This window comes from Gracilinanus agilis, chromosome 2, assembly GCF_016433145.1.
Source record: "Gracilinanus agilis isolate LMUSP501 chromosome 2, AgileGrace, whole genome shotgun sequence".
Taxonomy (NCBI): domain Eukaryota; kingdom Metazoa; phylum Chordata; class Mammalia; order Didelphimorphia; family Didelphidae; genus Gracilinanus; species Gracilinanus agilis.
The window spans coordinates 715,544,354-715,563,236 of NC_058131.1; the positions used below are offsets into that span (position 1 = coordinate 715,544,354).

At 35.3% G+C, this 18,883-nt stretch overlaps 1 protein-coding gene across 1 annotated transcript in view; it reads left to right on the top strand.

Annotated features, from left to right (window-relative positions):
- The window catches only part of PCDH15 (protocadherin related 15), a 660,961-nt gene that overhangs the window by 539,854 nt on the left and 102,224 nt on the right, over positions 1 to 18,883 (top strand). The window contains exon 23 of the mRNA XM_044660331.1: positions 15,293 to 15,420. Coding sequence (XP_044516266.1) covers positions 15,293 to 15,420 — 128 coding nt within the window. The remainder of the gene's footprint in view (positions 1 to 15,292; positions 15,421 to 18,883) is intronic.

An 18,883-nucleotide genomic window follows, 5' to 3' on the forward strand; every position in this document is an offset into this window, starting at 1 on the left:
TCTTTCACCTTTACCTTCCATCTTAGAATCAATGCTGTGTATTGGCTCCAAGACAGAAGAGTGGTAAGGGTAGGCAATGGAGGTCAAGTGACTTGCCCAGGGTCACAGAGCTGAGAAGTGTCTGAGGCCAGATTTGAACCTAGGACCTCCCATCTCTAGGCCTGGCTCTCAATCCACTGAGCTCCCCAGCTGCCCCCTCTATTCTTTTTCTATAATTTCAAGCCCACCGCTTCTGATCCCCTACACCTTTTAGAGGTCAATGACTAGTATCTGAGTTCTCCTTAACTACTTACTATTTGATTAGCTTTTTCCAACTCTCACCTGTGGATCCACAAAGCTGCAACATGTAAAGCAGTCACAGTCCAGTAAAACCATCTCAGCAGATTGGTTAAACCAGGTTGAGGGTAAGTGACAGATTTCAAACTTACCATAGAATTAGGGGAATGTTAACTCTAAACATGTAGAGATTTCCCCTGCCAATATGGTGGATGAGAGGGCTTTGATCCAATGACCATGACATTGGCTGAAGCAGGTACTGTGCAGCACTTAGAGCTTTCTCAAACACTAAAAGCCAAGGTCATCCACAACATCCTGAGCCATCACCAATCATCTTGACTTTTGACTTGTCACTGGACTTTGATGACTCTGAAAAAGAGAGGGAGGCTGATGACTTTGTGCAACTCTGTCTCACTTAATTCCAATTCATGCACAAGTCGAGACATCACCCAGTGATATCATTGGTCCTCTTTGCCAAGGAAGGACAAATGATATCATTAGCTTTTCCCACAGAAATGTTTACTTCAAAGTTGTATCAAGAACAAACACAAATATTTTTCCCAACATTGCAGTAAGTATAATCCTTTCCTAAACCATTTAGACTCTGAAAATGGTAGGGGCTTAGGCTCACTGCCTAACGTAGATCTTATAAAGCATTAATGCCGAGGTCCACTGAGCTAATGCCAGACCTTTGCTTCTTAGAGTCTGCTTTCTGAGCAGGTACAGCATCAGACCTGGAATTCTTGTCTCTGTGATCTCAATAGATGAAGCTTCTTGGTGGTAGACTCGATTTCCTGTAGCTAGAAATAGGATACTTTAAACAAGACCAGAACCCCATTTAATTTCTTAAAGCTACATATCCTATGGTGGGGGAGTTTACACCTAGGTCTCAACACTTAGCACATTGTGTCATCTGCTATGACTGAATGAGTCCTTCACCCCTGGACACAGAAAAAGAGGCAGGATGTGCACAGTCAAGTAGTGCATAAAAACAGATACTTCTGACTCTACAAGCCAGTACAAAGATGCTAATCCCGAGTTCCCAGTAGGTCAATCCAGAATGTCACACATCTGACATTTCTGCCTCCTAGAAGCTGCTCTCCAGGACTTTTAACTCGACAATTACCTTTTCGATAATCCTGGGAGGCATCAAACCCCTATTAAACTTTCTCATATAGATTAACATAGATTGTTCAGGTTACTTATAGATTGGTCTCTGAGATATTTTCCAACTCTGACATTTTCTCATTCTATGATCAATAATTTGGGGAGACCAAAGATGATAGCAAAAGAGAACAAATGAATGAGAATTCAATGCCTAAACTGGAGTAAAGAAGGTATCATGGGAATCATCATGCAGAATAGCAATTAAAATTGTTCTTCTTGCCCCTGGTGAGCAAGAAAAGGAAGGTGGGAGTTATGAAATATCTGACTTCAGCCCAATATAAATAAATAAATGCTTTCTTTTTTTTTTTTTCAAAATTCTTGCCTTCTGTCTTAGAATCAATACTAAATATTGGTTCCAAGGCTGAAGAGCAGCAAGGACTAGGCAACTGAAGTTGAATAACTTGCTTGAGTCACAGCTAGAAAATGTCTGAGGCCAGATTAAATGCAAGTATCCCTTCCACATCATCATTTTTCCCACAGCAATTTCAATATATCACTGGCTGACAAAAATTCAATGGAAATTATTTGGAAGTTTTGGGGAAGCCAAGGACAATACACAAAGGCAAGCTGATGACACACAAGTTTAGGAATTCAGAAATGCATAAAATAAAAGCATCTTATTATACAAAATCAATTTATTTTATCATTTAATACCATAAATATGCACCATTTCCCAAATTATAAGATAATGTTCTGTAACATCGTTTAAAAGAAATAGAAAAATTCTAACTTCTTCTCTGGTGTGAGGGGATGATCAAAGATTGCAAGGGCACCATGCCCCTGACCCTTATGATGTGGAAGAGATGCCTGTATACTTATCTATATTATTTAATACTAGAGACACATGAGGAGATAAGGGGAGGACTTCAAAGACAATAACTTTGATAGCTAGTTTCTTTGAAGAAAATAATTGTTTCATAGAATCATAGGAGCATAGAATTAGATGTCAGAGATCTCTGATCAGATGTCAGAGAACATCTAGCCAAAGTCATTCATTTTAAATATCTGGAAAATGAAGCCCAGAAATGAGAAGTGATTAGCCCATTATTATTCAAGTAATAAATGGAAGGCTGGGATTTGAGCCATATCAAGTTCTTGATATAAAGATAATTTGCTAACTGTAAATTTTGTGTTATTGATGATAAAAACACATGTCTTTTGGATGAAAGAATTATTTTGAATATTGTTTTTAAAAACATTGTTATAAAATTTATATGATGTTAAGGCTAAAAAAAACACCCTACAGGACAGAAGAGCAATTAGCAAAATTCAGGAATCATCCTTTCTTGAAAATCATAAGTATAAAACACCTAAAATATTTTCCTTAAAAAAAGGACAGAGGGGGCATCTGGGTGGCTCCATAGATTGAGAGCCAGGCCTAGAGAAGAGAGGTCCTGGGTTCAAATCTAACCTCAGACATTTCCTAGCTGTGTGACCCTGGGCAAGTCACTTGACCCTTATTACCTAGACCTTACCACTCTTCTGCCTTGGAATCAATACACAGTATTGATTCTAAGGTGAAAAGTGAGGATTTAAAAAAATAAAAAATAATTAGGTTCCTTACAATATGAAAATTTTCATTTTTCTTTGATTCCTGATGTAAAATTTAAGACTAACATTCCAAACACAATATAATTTATTAATGACCATAAATGCTTTGGAATCAATGTATGCTGCATTAGCCAAACAAATAATTAACTGACTTTGTTTCCTAGGGAAACAGAGGTTAATTCATTAGTTTCCTAATAGTCCTTTCCTGCTCTAGAATGAGGTCTCATTTATTTCCTTTTTAATTTTGAAATGTGTGTAATGAGGGGAATGAAAACACAACGTCCTCTGGGAAGATGGCTAATGTTTAACTATAATTTCTTTCAAGAGAATGTAATCAAACTAATTTTGAGCTAAAAAAAGAAAACTTTATTTACCTTCATTTATTTCTTGCTTTTGTTTTATTTTTCATTTCATGTTATTTTTTAAACCCTTACCTTCCATCTTGGAGTCAACACTGTATATTGGCTCCAAGGCAGAAGGAGTGGTAAGGGTAGGCAATGGGGGTCAAGTGACTTGCCCAGGGTCACACAGCTGGGAAGTGTCTGAGGTCAGATTTGAACCTAGGACCTCCTGTCTCTAAGGCCTGGCTCTCAATCCACTGAGCTACCCAGCTGCCTTCTCATTTTGTTATTTTTTGTACCTCAGCCATTTCCCAATTACCCCTAAACACTGAACCCATCTATGTAAAGGGGAAAAAAAGAAGCAAAACCACCTTAAAAAGTTCTTCACAACCTAGTCACCCCCTCCTTCTTTTTCAAAATTCTTACATTTACTGCCTTTATTTATTCTCTAGAAACACTTTCTTGCTGTTCCTTTCACATAATATTCCATCGCCTACCATACTGGCTGATCCCCATGGCCAGAATGCACTCTGTTTCAATGTCAGACTTTTCCTAAGACTCATCCCTAGCACCATCTCTTCCAAGAGACCTTTCTAATCTCATGACTTCTAAGGTCCCCTTCTATGTACTCTGCATTGATCTTTCAGGTCTGATTTATATATGTTAACTCCTCCATTGGAGAGCCAACTTCTTGAAGCCAGCGGCAGCTGCTTTATATTTTTCCCTCTCTATCCCCAGTGCTTCATTAGATGCCTAGCACTTAGCAAGGATCTGATATATCTTTGTTGGCTGGATGATTGATAAAATGGCCACATCTGTCAGTATATTTAAGTAACACTGAACACTCACAGGCCCTTCTACTTTGAGATCTATCTATTAGTCCCTCTTCTCTTGATCTATGAATATTCTCTGCCATCTGAGTTGGACTGCCTTTTGCTTTTGATTTTATTTATAATACCATAGAATATACTGAGTTTATTTTTTGTTCCAACCTACTTTACTGAATCCATTAATCAATAATTATATGTTAAATAGTTTCTGTGTGCTCCATTGTGCTAGGTCCTTGGGATAGAAAGACAACAGTAAGACTCTTTCTATGTTCAACAACAATTATATCCATTGACTTTTCCCAAGGTTACATAGAGCTAATAAGTATCTGAGCCCAGAGTGTCTTGATTCCAAAGCCAGTACTATTTATAAACACATTGACATATTTAGAAGCAGCTATGTTTCTGTGGTTAGAGCACTGAGCCTAGAGACAGGGAGACATGAGTTCCAATCCAGCCTCAGTTGCTAGGCAAGGATCTTTAACTCATTATGCTTAGAAGGCAGCTAATTGACTCAGTGGAAATAGCATTGGGCAACAAGAACATAATAACAACAACCAAATCCGATTCCTTTACTGGGACAAATAGGAAAGCAATTAAATGTTAAACAATTTTTTCAGGTATTTTTTATGGTGCAAAACTTTAATGTATCTCATTCCACACCCAACATCTATAATATATAAATAAGGCTAACTGTACCACACATATGACTAACCTTTTCCCCATAATATTCTCATGACTTGGGTTGCAACAGTATAATTTTTCACATATAGTTTACACAGAGATCCTGAAAACTCAAACGTGATCAATGCCTCCTCGTGGTAGCCACAGTTCTGAATGTGACGGTGATTTTAACAATGGCACTCACAAGATCATAGCACATTTAAAAATTAGAAACCTGATTAAGAAAACTAATAATACAAGTACTTTAGTAGCCCTTGCCTATTATATTCTAAGCATCTACTATAAAAACAACACAAACAACTACATTTTAATGAAACAGAAATTTATTCTAAGAGGTGGGGGAATAATATGGTCTGATTAAAGAAACAATTGTAGGTTGTGGTATTGCTTTACTTGAAATTATGATCGACAAATGGAAATGGAATTTATTTAGCACACTTCTGGAACCAAGTGCTTTGTGGTTGGGTTTCAGTTTTTTTTCCCCCAAATTAGTCTCTTTTACCCAGAGCAATGATGTGTGACAAACATTTCTAAATTAAATTATAGTGTGAAATAAGTTTGAACAGTAGAGGGCTTTGGGGAGCAGATGACATGATGTAAGAATAGCAACCTAGTACCAGAATGAAAACATCTTAGACAGGGCTCCCCAAACATGGAGAGGGTGTGAATCTGTTTGAATCATTTTGAAATGATTGTGAGTGAGATGTGAAATAAAAAATGACAAGACATGGAAACCTGTTGGATAAGTGGAGGGAGTAGTTGATGATGACACCAAGATAATAAGCCTCTGTGACTTGGTGGATGGTGAGACCCTTGATAGTAGTAGGAAAGTTTGGAAGAAAAGAGGGTTAGAGCTTCTCCATACTGCCATAAAATAGCAAGAGGATCAAAACAGAAAGGGGTATAGAAGTGAGCTTATATAAGACTCTCCATGCCATAGTAGATACTTTTATTTCATAGGTAAAGGGAAACCATGACAGATGAACAGGGAGCTGGCATGTTGAAAGTTGTTTGAAGGAGAACGTAATTTGGTCATCCATAACAATTATGGGGTTTTATTTCATGAGGAGATGAAGTCCAACTCAGAGAGGTATTACATATGGACAGGGAGATGAGCTCAGAATTTAATAGGAGAATGAGTCGGGACTAGACAGAATTTGGGAAACCAGCATTATCAGTGATCCCAAGCTATTCAGTATGAGAAAAGCTCACCAATTAAACATCACTTTTTATCCTGGCATGCAAAGTAGGGAACCTAGAGAGTGACATATGGTGAATATAAGTGGACTACAGCAAGAACTCACTGGTAGGAACACCTATGAGAGCAGAATAGTAGACATCATCAAAAGAGTATATAATATGAAAACCCAGCAAATAGGGAGAAACAAGAAGACAGAGATTAACTATAATGGCCGTTGTTAGTGCCAAATTATCAAATAGAAAAGATGACAGTAATAGATAGATTGATTTATAGATCAAAAGATAAAGAGATAGAAAATAACATATATATGTATATATTTCTCTACATGGGGATTATATGGATCAGGGGTCAGCAACATATGGCTCTTGAGTCATATCTGGCTCTTTTGAGGGCCAGATATGGCTCTTTCAGCAGGTGCCGTGAAGTCCATTTTTTTTCCGGTGCTGTTACAGAAGCGCACACTGTGAGGCTCTCACAAAATTACATTTTAAAAAATGTGGCGTTTATGGCTCTCACAGCCAAAAAAGGTTGCCGACCCCTGATATGGATAAATAAATAAACAAACAAACAAATATGTGTGTGTGTGTGTGTGTGTACAGATAGAAATATAGTTGTAAATATAGACAAATATAGAGATAAATTCATTGATAGAGGCATGGATATAGATATAAATCATATATATGTACACACACATATACATATACACATATATTTGTTGGTATATATGTGTGCATATAGTATAAGTATCAATATAAATGTAGATATTTCAGTAATTATCACAGGACTCAGCACATAGTAGGTATTTTTAAAATGTTTATTGATTGATATGAATGAAGATATCAGGCTATTTGGGTCAGCACAAGGAATGACTTTCATTCAGGCTGACCAGCAATCCCTCTATAGCAGTGATTCCCAAAGTGGGCACCACTGCCCCCTGGTGGGTGCTGCAGCAATCCAGGGAGGCAGTGATGGCCACAGGTGCATTGATCTTTCCTATTAATTGCTATTAAAATTAAAAAAAAAAACATTAATTTCCAGGGGGCACTAAGTAATGTTTTTTTTTTTTCTGGAAAGGGGGTGGTAGGCCAAAAAAGTTTGGGAACCACTGGTCTAAGGGGTAAATGGCTTGCCCATTTCCATATAGTTGCAGCATTATATCACACAGAAGTTTAGAGTTGTAGGGAATTGTAAAGGACATCTAGTCCAGCCATTCATTTACAGCTAAGGAAAATGAATCCAAGAGAAGATTCAAAGCGTCCCTCACTCTATGTGCCTTCCAAACATTATTGACTTCAGCACCTTCTCTCAATGTTAGTAAGATGTGTTTTAAAGCTTTGATGTTTATATTGTCCATTTAATTCCTTCAACACACATTTATTATAACTCATAGGCTTTGTGTTAGAAGGGACTGACTTTAGAAGTGATCTAGTTCAGCCCCCTTATTTTACAGATAAGGAAACTGAAATAGAGAAAGATTATGGCTTCCTCTATGTCACATGGGTGTGGAGTAAGATATAAGATTTTGAGCCAGGTCCTCTAACTCAGAACCCACATATTCCTCCAATGCAGGCAGGTAGCTGAGCTCTTAATATGCACAAGACACAAAAGTAGGCACTAAGAAGGTAATTTGAATAGGGAAGCTAAAATCTGACCCAAATATCCATGAGAAACGTATCTTAAAGGGGGATAAAGAATGCTTTATTACTTCAGAAAAAGGGAACTTCTGGTTAGGGGTAGCAGAGATAGAAAAAGGAAGAAAAAAAGCAAGTAATCCTCAATCAAAAACAATCAGTCCTCTTGTTTTATGAAATAAGTAGCCTCACTGAAACTAAATGTCTCTGTAGAAAAGAGATACAGACCACATTGCTTGTTTATCTTTAGCTAGAGTCAAATATCATCTCTTCTGAGTGATTGACTATGCTGGCAATATTAGGAAATATCAAAAACTCTAATTATAAAATTTATCATGACTTATCTATCCAGTTCTTTCTGAGGACTGTCCCATAGCACCTAAAATAATGTAATTTTTTAGTTTTATCTAGTTTGAAAAATATACATCTAAAGGAAATTTAATTAAGTCAAAAAGTGATTTGGATTCTCACAGCCCTATCTCAGGAAATTCCTATTGACTCTTATGACATTGATTTACTAGGTCTCCACAAAAGTTCAGTGACATGGGAATGATGAACAGCTTTAGATATAGGTGACTTTGAGTGAACCAGGCTCGAGATATCTGCCATGGAATTAATGCACGGTTCTAATATTAGATGACACCTCATTGATGTAAGTTCCCTTGTTAGATACCATTGAATTGATGAGCCATTTTGGAGTTTGCTAACAGGGATTTGATGAACAGCTCTGATTTCTGGAATAGCTCTGAAGTGGTAAATAGACCTGGAGGTAGATGATGCTGGATTGATGAACTATTGCACAGCTAAGTGATCGACAGTTTCATTGGCTTGAAGAGTTAAATCCTGATTTTTTTTTTAAGCTTGACAGTCATCAGTGGCTGGAATATGGCTGATATAATTTTGAAGCCAAAACTGTATATAAACTTAGTGATCAGCTCAGAGAAACACATCAATTGATCATTTCAGAGGAAAAGTTTTAAGTTACTTGTCCAAGGTTATATAGGGAACTGATGGCAATGTCGTCAACTGAACTCAGATCACCTTACTGTTGCTCCAAAACTTCATGCAGATACACTTTGAAAACTGTCATACTATACATCCTGTGGACAACAAAAATGAAGTTTACACACACACACAAACATACAAGCGTCATTTAATTTTTTGGAAAAACTTTTCCTCTTTTATTAATTATGTTAATAAGTAGACTCAAGGAAAGGGATAAGGAAGGGAATATTCTGGAAAGCAAGACTGACATAAAACAATGGATATTAAAATGGTCTTACATACAGAAGTATGCATACTCTGTAATTTAATCTTTTTAATAATCATATTGCAAAATATCTAAATTTAGCTTGATTTTCAGCACAGAAAATAAAGAGAGGACTGGGGTATTCTAGTAAATGTTTGACAATTTTCTATCCAGAAAAAAATATTTGTAAATAATATATACACATAACATGCTTTTTAATTTAAATTGCATTATTTACATTTCGCCCACCACTTTCTTATAATTAGAAAATCCAACAAAATAATAAAACAAGTTTCAATTTTTAGTATTTCCCAATTCCTGAGGTGTACATGCTCATACTGAAAATTTAATAATTGGATCATTTGAAGAGGCAAGTAAAGAAATCATTAGAATTGCTTTCAACATGAGCCTAAAGGTACACGAAATATCATTTGGGGGACATCTGGGTATCTCAGTGGATTGAGAGCCAGATCTAGAGATGGAAGGTCCTAGGTTCAAATCTAGTCTCAGATACATCCTAGCTGTGTGACCTTGGGCAAGTCACATAACCCCCACTGCCTAGCCCCTCTCCACTCTTCAGCCTTGGAAACAATATACAGTATTGATTTTAACACAAAAGGTAAGGGTTTTTAAAGAAATAGCATTTTGAGTATAATTGTTTGAGGATAATTTCTCATTTTAAAGAAGAGGAAATCAAGCCCAAAAGAAGTCCTACTGCCCATCCATAGTCTAATAGTAATGAAAAAGAAGAGCTTGGATTGGAGACCATCAAAATCCAACATTCTCTATAGTATACCATGTTGCCTATCAATAAAGCAATGATAAGTTATATAGAAATCAGGGTGATTGGTGGCCAGTGCTTTAAAAGGCATGCCTTAGTTAATCTCAAGAAATGCACAATCTTCCTTTGAGTTGATATTTATTTTTGAAAGTATATTTTAACCACTCATGTAGAGACTTTTAGAAAAATCACTTACATATAAATAACTATCTTACAAGGCACAATCTGTTAGCTACTAAAACAATATATATATAGCATCTAGATGCATATATATATGTATTTTGGTGGCATCTAATGAGGACACAGGTGTGCTAGGAAATGGAAAAAAAAGTTCAAGGATCTGTGTAGAAATATCAAGGGAATACCTAAAATCCAACTCAGTCACCACCATCAGTGACAAGACGTTAGGCAAATCTTTTTGCCTATTTAAGCCTTAATTCCTTCATTAGCAAAATGACTGTATTGGACTAGATTATCTCTAGGATAGCTGGCTATCTGGATGGATGGATGGATGGATGGATGGATGGATGGATGGATGTATAGATAGATAGATGGAATATACTGTGAGTAAAAATTAATGTTATTTTAAAATCAAAAAAATTCTGGAGGGTGATTAGAGTGATAACTATGGTGGCTGTCTATATTGCATAAGAAGGAAGCAACACCTGAATTTCATTTGTTTTCAATTATTCTCACAAATCTGTTGTTTTTATTTGGTCATTTCAGTTGTATCTGACACTTTGTCATATCATTTAGAGTTTTCTTGGCAAAGATTTTGGAGTAGTTTGCCCTTTTCTTCTCCCGCTCATTTTATAGATGAAGTAACTAAAACAAATAAGGTGAAGTGACATACTCAGGATCACACAACTAATAAGTTTCTGAGGCCAAATTTAAACTCAGAAAGATGAGTTTTCCTCTTTCAAGGCTCAGTACTTTTCCAACTGGATCACTTCACTTCCCAAAAATTATTGTGGGACCATTTAAAAAGAAAAGAGGGGAAAAGAGAGAATGGGGCATTATGAACTAAATGGTAAAAGTTCAATCAAGTGTGATCATATACTTTCATTTATTTGCCTTTCTTCTAAGCCCCAGAGTGACATCCCAACATTGATAAAAACCTTTCCTTGTAATATCTGTATTTTGTTGTTATCAATATGGAATGAGAGGAATTGGCTCCAGTAATTCAAAAGTATCTTTCTCTCTGTTAATTCTATATGACATCTCTGCATCAAGGTTGTCCTTGATTTTATATATAATATATATACATATATATATGTATATATACATATATACATATATATATGTATGTAGTACAAAAATCAAATAACCCATTTGGAAAAAAAATTATGCAATGGCATGAATTGGCCATGGAAGAATGAACTCTTCTAGATCATTCTCATCTCCATTCAGACAAATAGAATATTGCTGTTAGCTACAGAATTATCAAATATGTGAGTAGCAGCTGAAAAGCCCTGCCCAGTTCCATTTTCAATAGGAGGAATGATTTTGGATTTGTCTGTGTATTCCAGATAAATAAAGCACTTTTTTTAACCTCATATATGATTTCATTGATAGAACAAATTCCAGATGAGACAATCACCATTACCAATGCAGACCCACAACTGTTTTCTGATTAATAGTGTTAGACAGTTGCCTGGAACTTAAAAGTACCTTGAGAAGTAAAAATGCCTTCCTCAGAATTATACAATCAGTGTGTACGCCCTAGGTCAGCAGCTCTTTATACACTTCTCATCAAAGCACACAGTAGGGGCTTAATAACTAATTGATGAATGAAACTGATATGAATTGAAGCCACCAGGCTGACTGACCACCTTAGGTGATAAGTACCATGGCTTCTTCCTGGAGATTCCAATTATTTTTTCTAGAGCCCCTACATGAATTATCAATTACAGCCACCTAGTGGGCATAGAGTTTAGCTCACATTCCAACCTAATGTGATTGTGGCCATGTCATTTTTAGGTAATTCACGAAAGCATGATGCATTCTTAAGAAGAAATACCAGTGAAAAACAAATTAACAGATATTCTAAGAAACACATTTTGTTAACCAGTTATAAGAATAAACTTTTTAAAAGTTCATATATAACTATTTAAAGCATCAAATCTTTTATTATTAGCCACTGAAAAAGTCACATTCCTTACACTAATCAGTTGCGATCTTGGCAGCATCCAAAGAATCATCAGGCTTCTACTGTCTAGATTCTATTCCATGTGATCTGGACACAGCTAGTCTTTTAGGTACAGAGTGGCTAGAACAATGGACCCAAAGTCAGCAAAATGGGTTTAAATCCAGATGCATATACTGACTTTAGGCAAGCCACTTGACCTTTCTAAGTCTTAGTTTTTTCATCTGCAAAATGGGGATAGTAGTAGTATTTATATAATGAGGTTATTGTGAGGAATCAAATGAGATAACATATATAAACTATTTTGCAAACTTTAAAGATCCAAGAAGAGGCTAGGCAATGATGCTGAAAGGATTATAGGACTTGGAGTTGAATGAAACTTTTAAAGCTACCTAATTCAACCCCTTCATTTTACTGAAGAGGAAATGAAGTCCAAACAAGAGTGGTGACATTTCAAGTCTCAGAGGTAGCCATTCTTTTTGTTTCAAGCCCAAGGATCAAAAATCTACTAACCAATACTGACAGTCCCCAATAATTTCATTGTTTCTTAGAAACAGCCAAATGAACATGATTCATTCTCAAGGGATAAATAATATGGCACATCTTTATTTTCAATCTCTCTTTAGTATATAGGTAAATATTATATAAATAAGCAAATGTGTCCTATAAATAAGATTTCCTATAATTATGAAGTATTGCCCTTAAATGATTAAGAGTATTTTGTAGATTGAAAAAATATAAAAAACTTCCTAGTGAAATAGAGCAAGTTGTAAATATTGAAAGTTTGTTTTTTTTTAAACTTTACCTCTGATTTCAATGGTTAAGGGAATTCCTAGAAAGGAACCTTCTCTACTAATAACTATACTTCTTCTGCATTATTTTGGTATCCTTAACAGCTAATTGCCTAGCACAAAAGAAGCTTGATAATGTCTCTAATCGATGTGTTATTTGTTCTTCAACATGTAGCCTTAAAGGTTGACTGAAATAAAGGAAGTTAAGGGATTTGTCTATGAAAAAGAAAACCAGACAGTAAGGCTCAGAGGAAGGCCTTGAATTCTGATCTTCCAGGATATTCACCCAGCTCTCATTATCTGAGTTGCTGTCTAATTTACCCCCAATCTAGCTGCATGCTGGGAATCAAATTTTATTCCCCTATTCTGTAGAATTTTTATTTTATAATGTACATGAAGAGATTCTCAAAAACAAAATCCTATAAAAAGTTTTTATCTCTGATCAATTAGATTATGCTATATCAATATCTTTTATATTAATGTATATCTCCAATTACCATTGGCATCTAGGTGGCACAGTGGATAGAGAGCTGAACCTGGAGTCAGGAAGACTCAGCTTGTTGAGTTCAGATCTGAAGTCAGATACTAGTTTTGAGAACCTGGATAAGTCACTTAACCTTGTTTGTCTCAGTTCTCCATCTGTAAAATGAGCTAGAGAAGAAAATGGAAAGTCACTTCTTTTTTTCCAAGAAAACCACAAAAAGGATCATTGAGTAAGACATGACTGAAAAAAATGACAGAACAACCATAACATATCTCCTACTAACAAAAAGCAGTGTTTTGTAGTCATCATCAAAGCTGATCTTTATCTTACAAAAGGCTGACTGATATAACATCTATTCAATACTCTAATTTTTGAAAATGTAGATTTCTTTTGCTTTTTCAGCATTATTTCTCACTGAACTCATTCCATATAGAAAGCCTATATCTTTAAAAAAATAAAAAAGAAGAAAAAGTGTTCACCAAAACTTACTAAAAAAATCAGAAATGTATGACATTCTATACTATTGTATCTCCAGGGCCTCCTTTCTCTTCAAAGTCATTAGGAGGGAGTAGAAGATAAGGGGAAAGGAAGCATGTTTTCTTAAATATCTACTTTGAATCAAATTTAGTCACTGTAATTGATCAAAATCAGTTTTGATAATTTATTGTTGTTTTCATTTCTATTGTCATATTCTTGTACTTATTTTTCTATTTATATTTACTTCTTTTTGTATGAGTTTATATAAAATTTTCCATGAATATCTGTATATAATATAGTGATGGTGAACATTTTAGACGGGTGGGTGATGTGAAAAATGTCCTCACACATGTGTAGAGACAGGGAAGGGAGCAACCCAACCCTACATCCCTCTGGCTTTCTAGTAACAAACTCTGGCAAACTGCTGGGGCAATGGTATGCATGGCCACAGAGAGGCCTCAGATCCCCTCTGGCATGTGTGCCATAAGTTTGCCACCACAGGACTAGGCGAATTTCAGTGTCCATATGAGAGACAGTAGGGTATAGTAGACAGATAGCCAGAAGATTCAGAATAATCTGGTTTTTGAGTCTTGCCTCTTACATAAAATAGCTGAAAAAAGTCTTTTAGATTCTCAAGAATTCTAGGCAAATTCTTTGTGATGATGAAATTATAGAGATAGCAGCAAGTAGGATTAGTTTCCTCATCAGGAGTTTTGTACGTATAATACAATGAAATAAGAAGAAAGAAAGAAGGAAAAAAGAAATGAAGAGAACAAAGGAGGGAGAAAGGAAATGCTGATTTGTTTTATAAAACCTATTATTTCATAAGTATAGAAAGATCCTAGTTAGAAACTCCTTTACTAATAGAGATCTACAACTAACTATTGAACAACATATAGTCTGAGAAAGTTGCCTGTGGCAATAAGAGGTAAGTGACTTGCCCAGAGTCATATAGCCAGGGTATGTAAGAAGGAAGAATTGAACCTAGATCTTCCAGATAGCCTAACAATTTCAAAATGGAGAAATATGGACAAAAATATAAAGAAGACAGTTATAGATAATATCTATCTGTGTAAATAGATATCTTTTAATTTACACTTATAACAGATAGATAGATAGATAGATAGATAGATAGATAGATAGATAGATAGATAGATAGATAGATGGATAGATGGATAGAAATATGTTACAAAGCTATGGCTAGGGATTCATAGAGTTACAGCTATAGATGTGGTCATTTATGCAGGGAGACCTTGGTCAGTTTGACCTAGAAAGGAATTAGAGCTGTAAACTAAATAGGATGGTGGAAATATGAAGTTTGGTAATTGTGTCAGATAAAGTGTTCCTGAAATTCATCCAATTATAGTTCAGAATTAAATGCATAATGGCCAGTCAGTGCTAGCCCAAAGTTGGTCAATACTGGGACTCTCCTATCTATTGGCTTTGGGATCATAATATCTAATGTAAAAAATGATCACTGAGATGATCTCTTAAAAATTATAATAGATATTCTTAAAAATTATAATAGGCATAATAGATACCATGCTGTCCTCCATGACAGTAGATCCCCTTTTGTATCCTTTAAGAATTTTTTAGGTTGTTCACTTGAGTGAATACAATAAAAACATATTAGGTTTTTTTTTTCACTCAGGTATATAATAGAAACATTATCTTTTTTTCTCCCAGGCAACTCAGCCAAGGTGTACATTGAGGTTCAGGATGAGAACGATCATGCTCCGGTCTTTCAGAAAAAGTTGTACATTGGAGGAGTGTCTGAAGAAGCCCTGATGTTTTCCTCTGTGCTCAGAGTGAAGGTATGAGGTTATAGAGTAAGGCAAGAAATATATAGTTAAACATATCAGATGACTAAGAACCTTAATGTTGAAATATCATCAAGATTGCATTCAATTAAGCAGCACCTAAGATCTCAAATGTTTCTGGAATCATCACTTGTTTGAGTATTTAATACAAAACTTGAATCATTGGTGGTGACTCATTGCATTGATTTCCATGTCCATAAAAATGGGAATAATGAATTATTTTATGATATGTTCAACTAGCATGAATTTTCATGTAAATGTAGGTACCAAGAAAAATATTTTATGGTAGTTCTTATTGCCAAAGAAATATAGATAAAATATGCTGATATGCATGTTGTTTCTGGGCAGGGTGAGAGGATGGGAGATTCAAATCCATGTTTGTTTGTTTGTTCTTCTGTTAATTTTAAGATAACTTATCTGAATCTTGACTCTTTTGTTACTATCCTTAGACTAAACTGGTCCTCAGCTATAGTTGGCAAGAAAGGGAAGAGTAAAACAAATAAAAATCTAAATAACGCATGAGGTTTTTTTTTAAGAACAGGAAAGTTATAGTCATTGTGAAAAACTTTAGAAAACTGAAGAGAAGAGAATCTCAGAGTTAGAAGAGATCTAAGAAATCATCTAGTATGACCCATACCTGTACACATCTGAGAAGAACTTCCAACAATGGGGTGACCATTACCCTTGAGTTAGCCTATTCTACTTTTAAAGTTTCAATTAAAAGGAAGAAAGTTTTTTTTTTTTAATATGTGTATCTTAAATTTGTTTCTTTATAACTTCTACCCATTGAACCTTGTTCAGCCCACTGTCAGCTAGAATCAGTCTAATCCTTCATTTAAGTACTTGAAGGCAATTATTATATCTTTTCCCACATAAACCAAAAAATAAAAAGGCAAAGCAGAAAGCAGAGATATACTGTGATGGTGAATGGAATCTGAGAAGTTAGATTGGATGTCCTTAACTTCAGCTATATGAATATAGGTAAATGAGTATGTCTGAATTTTTAAAATATATTTTAATGACTGTATTTCAATAATAGATTTGCTTTAATCTATCACCCTACGTATTTTATTTTTATACTTTTAAAAACATTCTGATAAGGCACCCATAGATCGCACTAACTTTCTAAAAGGAAAGATGACATAAAGGACATTCTACAAGGTAATCATTGTTAATAATATCAATACTAAAAATAATTATCAAAAAGTTGTAACAGTTTAATTGAATAAACAAATAAACAAGAATGGGTATTAGGGATTCTACTTTTAACAACTAAAGGACAAACCGCAAGGTCAAGGGAGGGACTTAACTATACTATTCTATTGACCTAAGCCAGGCAGGGCCCAAAGGAAGCAGTATTGAAGTCACAGGGAAAGCTCCTCCAAACCTGGTTCCAGCCAGGTATGGTCAGCTCAACTAAAGGGCCTGAGGATGGCTTTCAATTGGGATCTCACAGTAAATCCAAGGATGGTCTCAGGATGCCAGGAGCCAACTGCACCAGAACAGATGATCCAAGGTACCGAGGTAGGGAAAGAGAGTTTGCAATGCTGTCCACCAGATCATAAACCACTTCCCCACCTGGTGCTGCTCTGCAGGTCTGTTGTCCACTGCTGAAAGCCTCCACCTCTCTCAGGATCCCAGGAAATCTGGATGCAGTTTTCCCTAACTCTGAGTTTTCCCAGAGTTAGTAACAGTTATGTCCCCAACCACTATGGAGTCTCTCTCAGAGAGCAAGAAGCACACTTCCTACTTCTTCATTCCATCTTGGAATCCTCCAGCCCTTCCTGCTAGGTCCAACACTAATACTAAATTAATAACTAAATGACCCTCACAACACAATACAAAACACACCACTGTGATAAAGTGTTAAGAATTGGAAGGGACCTTACTGAGGACTGAATGACAGAGTTGAACTAGATGATTTCAGAGTTCCCTTCCATCAGGATGTTTTGTTCCACTAATCATCTAGTCCAGCTGACTCATTTTAGAGACAACTCAGGTCCAGCAAGGTAGAATTATTTGCCTATTAGCCCACAATAATTAAGAGGCAAAGCAGAAATTGAACCCACATCATTTGGCTACATCTCCAGTGTGCTTTCTTAAATAATATATATTTCTCCTTACTAGAAAGTTAAATGATTCACTACAAACCAGACATGAATTGATAGAGAGTGGGTCCCCTGTTGACAAGCTTCTTTAATCAATCATTCAATATACAAATAAATAATTTTTTGCTGAGTTCCTACTATGTGCCAAGAAGTAGGCTATATTCTGGGTATGCAAAAAAAAAAGGCTAACCACAATTCCTGACCACAAGGAGCATACAATCTAATGAAGGAAACAGTATACAAACCAATAAGTACAAACAAGCCATATTCAAGTTAAATACGAGATAAAGATAAGAGGTGCTGGGGAAAGTTTCAGTATTAGGCAAACAGAATGAGCCTCAGCTGACACGAAGATAGTTTGTCACTAGAACTACACTTAACCTCTTTCACCTTGGGAAGAACTTTCTGAACTGCTTTTCTTGTGTCTCCTACTACAGTATTTGAGATCCCAGGGTTCCCCTTGATTTTACGATGAAGCATCAATGGAATACAAGGTATTTAGTAAGGATGTAGACAACAAATGGGAAGGAGGAAAGAAGGGAGAAAGTGAAAGTGAGAGAAAGGAGAGGAATTTCAAATCCATAGTATTATTTTTTATTAAAAATATTCTAGTTCATATTTATTGATCCAGTGATTATGAAAATTTTAAGAATGAAGACTATAGAGTAATAAAGAATTTGGGAGGAAAATTGTATCAGTTTTTCCTCAGAAAAAACACATATACCGATATATGATAACCTGAACCTTATTGAAAAGCTAACTTAAATAATTATTGAAAGAATTAAATTAAAAATCTCCATTTTTTCCTTTTCATAAGTGATAGTATTAAGTCATTAAGTAATTCAATAATTGAACCTTGAAAGAGATGAGTGATATATTCAGAAAACTTAGGCTTAGATACCATACATTCTTTCTTCAAGAAAAAAAAATTGAAAAGCATTTAACATGTTAAGCTCTAGAAAATATTGCCCAAAATGAGATGGATTATGCTTAAAACAGGAAACATTTTGGTGAAACAATGGTTTAGAGTTCTAAAAATTTCAATGAAAGAATAAGAAAAGGTATTGTGTTCATTTAGATCATCTTAAAAATTGTTGAGTGTGATAACAAAAAGTCTAAAAATAAAGGCATGAGTTAGACATTACAACAGACTCCTGATTTCTTAGAAAAACATAGCTAATAAAAAAGTTACCATCACAAAGATGGAAAACAAAGCCAGACATTCACTAAAAAGAACTTGATCTCTTTGCAAAGTATGAAGATATAATAGTCATAGGCAATGCTGATTTGAACTATAATATCATGCAAAAGACTACAAAGAGTATATAGGAAATTTGGGGAAGTATTAT